Source organism: Ascaphus truei, chromosome 8 (genome assembly GCF_040206685.1).
Source record: "Ascaphus truei isolate aAscTru1 chromosome 8, aAscTru1.hap1, whole genome shotgun sequence".
NCBI classification, from domain to species: Eukaryota; Metazoa; Chordata; class Amphibia; order Anura; family Ascaphidae; genus Ascaphus; species Ascaphus truei.
In genome coordinates this window covers 73,167,104-73,177,061 of record NC_134490.1, presented here as the reverse complement: position 1 = coordinate 73,177,061, position 9,958 = coordinate 73,167,104, and the positions used below count along the sequence as shown (strand labels likewise).

General features: G+C 54.9%; 1 protein-coding gene and 1 non-coding gene across 2 annotated transcripts in view; both read left to right on the top strand.

Annotated features, from left to right (window-relative positions):
• Positions 1 to 4,571: 4,571 nt before the first annotated feature.
• C8H12orf57 (chromosome 8 C12orf57 homolog) overlaps positions 4,572 to 9,958 on the top strand; it is a 22,037-nt gene continuing 16,650 nt past the window's right edge. The window contains exon 1 of the mRNA XM_075612610.1: positions 4,572 to 4,690. Within this exon, the coding sequence (XP_075468725.1) occupies positions 4,587 to 4,690 (104 nt within the window). The 5' untranslated portion in view covers positions 4,572 to 4,586. The remainder of the gene's footprint in view (positions 4,691 to 9,958) is intronic.
• On the top strand, positions 6,680 to 6,740 carry LOC142502206 (U7 small nuclear RNA). Its single transcript, XR_012803661.1, has one exon. It is a non-coding gene; the product is annotated as a U7 small nuclear RNA (small nuclear RNA).

Below are 9,958 nucleotides of genomic sequence, written 5' to 3'. Positions count from 1 at the left end.
CCAATCAAGAGTCACTTAACTGGATCTAAACACTTATGTAGCAGAATTCCTAACCAAACGCACAAAGTTTCGGGGGAAATATTTACATCATGTTCCCCGTCAAACAGCCGCCAACAGAAATCATGGGGCCCAAGACAAATGAAAGGAGCAGGCCAAACCCATAGCGCACCTACCACGGAAACTATTTTACTTAACATTTACTTAACTGTTTTCTTCTTATTGTAATACGGAAAAAATATTACAATGCAATCTGTTTATTTTTATATTTTCAACAAAAGACAAAGATACCCAATGCTACATCCTATGTGACAAAAGGCCTGGGGGGGATTCAGTATGGGCCTGGGAGGGGGTTAATTATGGGCTGGGGGGGAGGGGGTTAAGCAGGGGCCTGGTGGGTTGAGTATGGGCTGAGGGGGGGTTAAGTATGGGCCTGGGCGGGGGTTAAGTATGGGTGGGTGACTGACTGCCTGGGTGGGTGACTGACTGCCTGGGTGACTGAGTGAGTGGCTGCCTTTGGGTGACAGTGACTGCCTGGGTAGGTGACTGAGCGACTGCCTGGGTGGGTCGGTGTGTGAGTGACTGCCTTGGTGGGTGTGTGGGTGACTGAGTGACTGCCTGGGTGGGTGACTGAGTGACTGCCTTGACTGAGTGACTGCCTGGGTGGGTGACTGAGTGACTGCCTTGACTGAGTGACTGCCTGGGTGGGTGACTTAGTGACTGCCCTTGACTGAGTGACTGCCTGGGGGTGACTGAGTGACTGCCTGGGGTTGACTGAGTGACTGACTGGGTTACTGACCTTGACCGGGTGGGTGCTGCTTCCCTGCCCGCCAGATGCTTCCCCCCTGCCCCCGATCCCCACGGCTGCTGCCTGGGGCGGGAGGTGGGCTCTGGGGTGGAGGGCACAGGAGTTAGGCTCAGAGGGGGTGGGGGGCCCGGAGGGAAGACTGAGGGGGGGCACGGGAGGTAGGCTGAGCGGGAGGGGCAAGACTGGTGGGCTAATTCCCATGGGAGCATTTCCCCCGCCCCTGATCCCCGCGGCTGCACGGGGACCGCTGGCATTTAAAAGAAAAATGGGCACGGTCGTACAGGGGGCCGGTCGGCCGGGCTCCCTGATTCACGGGACCCGGGATGCCAACCCCGGCAGACCCCCCCTGTTGGCGGCCCGGCCCTCAAAACGTTGCGAGATTGGTTATGAATTCTGCTAAATAAATGTTTAAAGATCCAGTTAAATAACTCTTGATTGAACAGTGCAGCAAACGAGAGGAAAGTTGATTTATAAAGTGTGTGTGTGTGTGTATATATATATATATATAATGCAAAAAAGGTCTGCATACAATTAAAGGTGTAGTCCAGAAGACTGGAGAGACTGCTGCTTGCAGCAGCTGCTCAGGGAAGCAGACACACCACAAATGCAGCAAGCGAGGTATTAAAGACACGTTTGCTACATACGTCGTGTGCCTGCTTCCCTGATTTTCTAAATATATAATTACACACATATATACATGATTGTATCTACATATGGGCAAGATTAACTTTAGCAAACAGGAGAGTTGAGCTTCTTCATGTGATATGTGTGTACGTGCATATATACTGTATCTGTGTGTGTGTATGTGTGTATATGTATATACATACACATATATACATACAGGGCTCGACAAATTCCAATAAAAAAAACACTCGCCCCCCCCCAAAAAAAGTCACTTGCCCGGCCCCACCAAAAAACTCTCTCATTCCCCTCACGAGTCTTACCGGCGGCAGTATGCGGCGTCTCCCGGCATTCGCCTGCTTCTCCCCCTGCAACTTCCGTGTCTCCCCTGTAACTCCCGTAAACAAGCCATGTTTACAGGGGAGACACGGAAGTTGCAGGGGGAGAAGCAGGAGAATGCCGGGACACGCCACACACTGTCGACGGTAAGACTCGCGAGCGGGTAACATGCACTCGCCGTGGGCGAGTGCATGTGTCGAGCCCTGTGTGTATATATGTATGTGTATGTGTGTGTATATACAGTATGTGTATATTTATTTGTGTATGTGTGCACTTGTTTGTGTGTTCTGTATACCTGTATGATTGTGTATCTGTTTTTTAATTTAGAGATAGATGTGCAGTCTCACTCACGGGGAGGGCAGTCTCACTCACCGGGAGGGCAGTCTCACTCACGGGGAGGGCAGTCTCACTCACCAGGAGGGCAGTCTCACTCACCGGGAGGAAGTGTCACATTTCATTCCCCATAGACTTTAATGGGGTCTCATTCCATTCAAATTAAATTATTATGGGTCCAAAATTGTGTGTGTGTGTCCATCAGTATGTGACTGTGTCTCTATGTGCGTAGGTTGGTATATGTGTATGATGAGCATGTCATTATGTGTATGTATATGTGCAAGCATTTCCGTGTGTACATATGAGTGTTTGTATGTTTCTATGTAGATATGAATGTGTGCATGTGATTGTATGTGTGTGTAAATATGCGTGTGTGTGTGTGTGTGTGTGTGTGTGTGTGTGTGTGTTTATATATATATATATATATATATATATATATAATTTGTATGCATGTATGTTTGTTGAGTGTGCATATGTGTGTGTATGTGCATATACATGCATGTTTTTGCATGTATGTGTGTGTGTATATATATATATATATTTATATTTATATATATATATACATATACGTGAGTATGTTTGTATCTGTATATATGCGTGCGTGTATATATGCGTGCCTGTATGTTTGGATGTGTGTACATATGCGTGCGTGTATATATATGTTTGGATGTGTGTATATATGAGTGTGTGTATGTTAACGTGTGTGAGGTGAGAGGGAGGTCAGAGCCTTGGAAATATAACTGTATAAATATATATGGATATATCACCCCTCCATCACCCCTAACCCCGTCCCCTTTTGTACACTACCCTCTTCCTGCGCCTTCACACGATGACTTCGCACAGACAATTGTGTAACGCGGAGGGGGGGCTGGAATAAAGTGAAAAGGCACTTACTGAAACTGTGTGCGAAAAGTGAGAGGGGGGAGAGAGGGGAGGGAGTGAGAAGGGGACGGGAATGATAACAGTGCAGGGAGGGAATGCAGGACAGAGAAGTGGGGGAGGAAGAGTGGTACACAGTGGAGGGGGTAAAGCAACGGGGAAAGTAGGACAGAATAGGGGAGGGAGGAGAGTTGGATGGGGAGGGGGTTGGGGAGCGGGACAGATGGAAGAGGAGAGCGGAATGGGGGGAGGAAAGCAAGACAGGGAGGGAGAGCGGGACAGAGGGGAAGGGAGAGCGGGACAGAGGGGGAGGGAGAGCGGGACAGAGGGGGAGGGAGAGCGGGACAGAGGGGGAGGGAGAGCGGGACAGAGGGGGAGGGAGAGCGGGACAGAGGGGGAGGGAGAGCGGGACAGAGGGGGAGGGAGAGCGGGACAGAGGGGGAGGGAGAGCGGGACAGAGGGGGAGGGAGAGCGGGACAGAGGGGGAGGGAGAGCAGGACACAGGGAAGGGAGAGCGGGACAGGGGAAGGGAGAGCGGGACAGAGGGGAAGGGAGAGCGAGACAGAGTGGAAGGGATAGCGGAACAGAGAGGGGAGGGAGAGCGGGACAGGGGGACGGAGACCGGCACAGAGGGGGGAGGGAGAGCGGGACAGGGGGAGGGAGAGCGGGACAGAGGGGGAGGGAGAGCGGGACAGAGGGGAGGGAGAGCGGGACAGAGGGGGAAGGGAGAGCGGGACAGAGGGGGGGGGGGGAGAGCGGGACAGGGAGGGAGTGCGGGACGGGGAGGGAGTGCGGGACGGGGAGGGAGTGCGGGACAAAGGGGGAGGGAGAGCGAGACGGGAGGGAGAGAGAGCGAAGGGGGAGGGAGAGCGAAGGGGGAGGGAGAGCGGGACAGGGGGAGGGAGAGCGGGACGGGGGATGGAGAGCGGGACGGGGAGGGAGTGCAGGACGGGGAGGGAGTGCGGGACAGAGGAGGAGGGAGAGCGAGACGGGGAGGGTGAACGAGACGGGGAGAGGGCGAACGGGACAGTGGAGGGTGAGAGGGCGAACGGACAGGGTGAGAGGGCAAACAGGACAGGGTGGAGGGTGAACGGGACAGGGGGAGGGCGAACGGGACAGAGGGGGAGGGTGAACGGGACAGAGGGGGAGGGTGAACGGGACAGAGGGGGGAGCGTGAACGGGACAGAGAGGGGGAGGGAAAACGGGACAGAGAGAAAGGGGGAGGGCAAATGGAACAGAGAGAGGGGAAAGCGAACGGGACAGAGAAGGAGGGAAAGCAGGACAGAGAACTTGGGGAGGAAGAGTGGAGGGGGTAGTAGGGGACACGGGAATGTAGGGGACACAGAGGGGTGTGCAGTGGTGGGATTCTGCCGGTTCGCACCAGTGCGTGCGAACCCGTTACTAAAATTTCACAAGTTCGCCGAACCGGTGCTTAATTGTGACTGTCTTCCCTTCACCGCGGCCGCGTCTCACAGCAACTCCTGCATCTGTTTCCTTGCCAAGCCTCTCAATATGACCGCACGGCGTCAAAGGGCGCAGCGTTGCCATGCCAATGGGAACGCCACCTGATGTGAGCACATCATGTGACGTCGGTTGCTATGGCAACGAGATGCTACGTGAAGTCGCGGTGTTACGCGGCGTCCGTTGGCATGGCAACCATTTTGAAAGGCTTTGCAGGGAAATATATGAGGGGAGACGCTGCCCGCTGCCCAGGTAAGAACCCACTGGGTGTGTGACATTGCGAAGGGGCAGAGTGGGACAGAGGAGAGGAGGGAGAACTGGACACCGGGGGGGGACCCAAGAAATAGAGGAGGGAGATGTGACACGGGAGAAGGGGAGAGTGACACGGGAGAGGGGGGAGAGTGACACGGGAGAAGGGGAGAGTGACACGGGAGAGGGGGGAGAGTGACACGGGAGAGGGGGGAGAGTGACATGGGAGAGGGGGGAGAGTGACACGGGAGAAGGGGAGAGTGACACGGGAGAGGGGGGAGAGTGACACGGGAGAGGGGGGAGAGTGACACGGGAGAGGGGGGAGAGTGACACGGGAGAGGGGGGAGAGTGACACGGGAGAAGGGGAGAGTGACACGGGAGAGGGGGGAGAGTGACACGGGAGAGGGGGGAGAGTTGGAATGAGAGGAAAGGGAACATTGGGACAGTGTAAGGAGGCATCGTGGGCAGAGGCCGTAGAGTGGGAAACGGGGACACAGGGAGGAGGCATGGGGAGATGGAGGGGAGATGGAGGGGAGATGGAGGGGAGACGGAAGGAAGGCGAGAGGGACAGAGCAAGGCGAAAGCTGGAGTAGCTCAGAGGTAATGTCACTGGCTTTGTGTGGGTGAATCCGGTTCCAATCCAAGTGCCAGCTCTCTGTCACTTAGGGTGAGTCACTATCTCTGTGTCTCAGGCACCAAGATTAGATTGTAAGCTCTGTGGGGCAGGGTCTCATTGAGCTGCATAATAATGGACAGCGCTGCAGACACTGCCAGCAACATATAGGAAAGTATTATATTATGTGGGGGATGCACACTTAGTAAGGCGCCAAACTGTAACTTAGTGTGGCTGGTATAGTGCTCACTACAGCAGGAACTTCCAAAGATGCTTCCCACAATGCTTTGCATCCACACCGGTAAGGCTGCGTCCATACTCCCCGCGACCGCGCACCTCTATGAGGCAGGCCCTAGAGCGCGCGATGAAGCGCAGACAAAATTATTTTATTTTGACGCACAACGGCTGGGTCACGTGAGTGGTTCAGCCAATGAGGGTGAACCACTCACATGATGTCACGGGCACGCCACCGTTGCGCCTCCCCATACCAAGGCCACGGATCGCGCCTACTATATCCGCGGCCTAAGGCATTGTGGGGATGTGACTTTGGAAGCTCCTCGAGTAATTGACAGATATTCTATCCATGCTATCCGTATTAGGTGTGTGTTCCCCCCCCCCCCCTTACCTTGTCTCCAGCTCTCTGCGTCAAATGCCGCTGCGGGGTCACGTGATGTCATGTTGCCATGGTCGCAGAAAAGGTAAGCGAAGTTGCAGGGGCCTCACGCGATCCCCCGGCATTAATTTAAATGCATTGGGGGGAAGAGCGCCAGGGCCTCTGCAACCGCGGCGCCCCCCCTGAAAAATCTTGCGCCCCTCAGCCCTATACCATTTGGGATCAGGCAAACAGTTTTGTTAGCAATACTCTGATGGGTCGGCATTAACTTGTATTAATTAGGGTTTGAGGAACAAATATTTTTTTTCAGCAGGGAGTGAAACAAATGTTGGGAAACACTAGTGTAATGTACACAGTGCACTCTGTAGGATATCTGCTCACACTACACTTTCTACATACACTGTGCCTTTAAAAAGGCCCCGCCCTCTAACTCCTTTTCTTTGCTGCCTAGCAACACCAGAGTGGGCGTGGCGAACTGGCCTCCCAATTCCACACTGCTCTGAGTCAATCATTACACCGTCTTCAATCCCTTCACACTGAGCCAATCAGAAAGCAGAAATCTGCATACAATCCGCGTGAATCCTAGCGGCATTTCAGTGCTGTTCTCCAATCTTCTTGACAGGGCAGTTGATTATTCTCCCTGCGGACCCTCCGAGGAGGTCGGATATAGAGTTGCTCGAGCTCTAGTGAGCTCATCGCGGAGTCTCCCTAATGTGTAGTAGACCCGCCTTGGAGCCGGGTAACTCAGCCCGGCAGCCGTCAGGGTAGTTGATTATAGCTCTTTTACTATTTGTCTAGCAGGTTCTCCCTCTTCTGGGGGAGCCTCACATATTGGTCAAAAGTTAGTCAATGCAGCCCCTGGTTGGATCGGTAAGGTTATTATTATCCATGCCGTTCAGTCTAAATGCAGCGTGAAGCCATTTGATATGTGAACGGCGGCTTCCACGGCATTGGTAATTAGCGCCACCTAGAGGTTGCTTTAATGATAACTTGCTCTGCTATGACTCTGCTAGTTGATTGGCTGAGCGTGGCGCACGTGCAGTGAGGGGGTGGGGATACTGGTCAGCTGCCCGCTTATTGGCTGTTCCGCACAAATGTGACGAAGGCGGCACTGTAGTGGCAGCTGCTGAGCTACGGCAGCGGAGCGTTAAAAAAATAAAACTTTATTGAACAAAAACACAATTAGAAAGTGGAACAATATACGTTAGGACCGCGACTGAGGAAAACAGTGTTGAGTGGTGGGGGGAATCGAAGATGGCGGCCTTGAGACAGCCATCTGAGGGATGGTAATCAAGAGGAGGGGGCAATCATTTCTTACATGTGAAAAGTGAAGCCTATTACACCAGAACACCCAAACAAATACACGAACGTGCAAAATAAAGATATACAAGATGTATACGCCCCAAACCCAAATGATGACCTATACCAATATGAGACAATTCAAATTGAAAATGATCGATACCTCAGAAATCCCCCACCATACAAATCCTCCTCCCAGGTCCTATTAGAGAAAGGGGTTGCTTATGAGGGTTGGGGGGGAGGGGGGGGGGAGGAGACCTCACCGCTGTAATAATATCAAGGAACCAATCATTATACTTCATTATTGCCAGAGGTATACGTAATCATAAGAATAATACATTATATACCTCGAAACAATAATAAAAAACCATGGATTATTAATAATTCTCACCAAAAATGTTACCAGTTCAAATACTATTTAGAGTCTTGTGTGTATGAACCAGTAAGGGTGCGTATAGGATACAAATATTACTGAATTAAATTAAACTAGTTAAAGAACACTATTGTATTGTATTGCACTCTGACAAATAAAATACATCCTTTTAAAAATGTACTTTATAGGGATGTTTAAAATGCGGAAATTGAGATTTAATTTTGTTAAAAACCCTGCAAGAGAATAAATCTAGAGCTTGACCCCCCCCCCTTATTTTAAATCTTGAATAAGGTCGCCCTTGTTTGAACTGTGAGTCAATGTATTTGAGGGAAGGGCAGTGGTTACCGTTAACACATCTAAGTTAAACAAATAGAATTTAAAACTTGATAGTGTAACAATGTAACATGTATGTATGTCTTTATTTGTATAGCGCCATAAAATGTACATAGCGCTTCACAGTAGTAATACATCTTATACTATATTAGTGAAAGCACTGTATGTTTGCCTGCCTGCCTGCCTGCATGCATGCCTGCCTGCTGGATGTCCGGTGTCCCTAGCGGCAATCTCATTGGTCCCTTGGCCCGCCCGCCCCCGCACACCTCTCATTGGCCTCACACACTCACACCCACCCCCTTGGCCCGCCCCCCACACCTCTCATTGGCCTGAGGCGGAGTGACGGGCCAAAGGTCCAAAAAAATAAATAAAACACACACACACACACACACACACACACACACACACACACACACACACACACACACACACACACACACACACACACACACACACACACACACACCCACACACACACACACACACACACACACACACACACACACCTCTCCCCTCTCCAAATCACCTTTTCCCCTCCCCAGCGGCATCACCTCTTCCCCCTCCCCAGCGGCATCACCTCTTCCCCCTCCCCAGCGGCATCACCTCTTCCCCCTCCCCAGCGGCATCACCTCTTCCCCCTCCCCAGCGGCATCACCTCTTCCCCCTCCCCAGCGGCATCACCTCTCCCCGCTCCAAATCACCTCTCCCCGCTCCAAATCACCTCTCCCCGCTCCAAATCACCTCTCCCCCCTCCCCGCTCCAAATCACCTCGCTTCCCGCAGCTGCCACGCGGCGCGTAAGATGGCGGACCCCCTTCCTCCCTCGCGGCGCCGAGTCAGACGGTGGCGGCGCCCGAAGTACAGGTAGGTGTCGCTCCCCACCTCCGGCGCCAAACGGAACTGAGAAAGGGCGCATCAACTGAGGTGTGTGTGTGTGTGTGTGTGTGTGTGTGTGTGTGTGTGTGTGTGTGTGTGTGTCACTGTCCACTGCCCCCCCCTCCTATCCACTGCCCCCCCCTCCTGTCCACTGCCCCCCCCCTCCTGTCCACTGCGTCCCCCCTCCTGTCCACTGCGTCCCCCCTCCTGTCCCCCCTCCTGTCCACTGCCCCCCCCTCCTGTCCACTGCCCCCCCCCTCCTGTCCACTGCCCCCCTCCTGTCCACTGCCCCCCCTCCTGTCCCACTGCCCCCCCCTCCTGTCCACTGCCCCCCCTCCTGTCCACTGCCCCCCCTCCTGTCCACTGCCCCCCCCCTCCTGTCCACTGCCCCCCCCCTCCTGTCCACTGCCCCCTCCCTCCTGTCCACTGCCCCCCCCCTCCTGTCCACTGCCCCCCCCCTCCTGTCCACTGCCCCCCCCTCCTGTCCACTGCCCCCCCCTCCTGTCCACTGCCCCCCCCCCTCCTGTCCACTGCCCCCCCCTCCTGTCCACTGCCCCCCCCCTCCTGTCCACTGCCCCCCCCCTCCTGTCCACTGCCCCCCCCTCCTGTCCACTGCCCCCCCTCCTGTCCACTGCCCCCCCCCCCTCCTGTCCACTGCCCCCCCCTCCTGTCCACTGCCCCCCCCCCTCCTGTCCACTGCCCCCCCCCCTCCTGTCCACTGCCCCCCCCCTCCTGTCCACTGCCCCCCCCCCTCCTGTCCACTGCCCCCCCCCCTCCTGTCCACTGCCCCCCCCCCCTCCTGTCCACTGCCCCCTCCCTCCTGTCCACTGCCCCCCCCTCCTGTCCACTACCCCCCCCCTCCTGTCCACTGCCCCCCCCCTCCTGTCCACTGCAGGAAATGCAGGGGGAGGAATCCATGCCTTTGAGGCGCCCCCCCCCCTCCCTTTGACGCCCCCCCCTCCCTTGACGCCCCCCCTCCCTTTGACGCCCCCCCCCTCCCTTTGACGCCCCCCCCCCTCCCTTTGACGCCCCCCCTCTCCCTTTGACGCCCCCCCCCCTCTCCCTTTGACGCCCCCCCCCCTCCCTTTGACGCCCCCCCCCCTCCCTTTGACGCCCCCCCCCCCTCCCTTTGACGCCCCCCCCCCCTCCCTTTGACGCCCCCCCC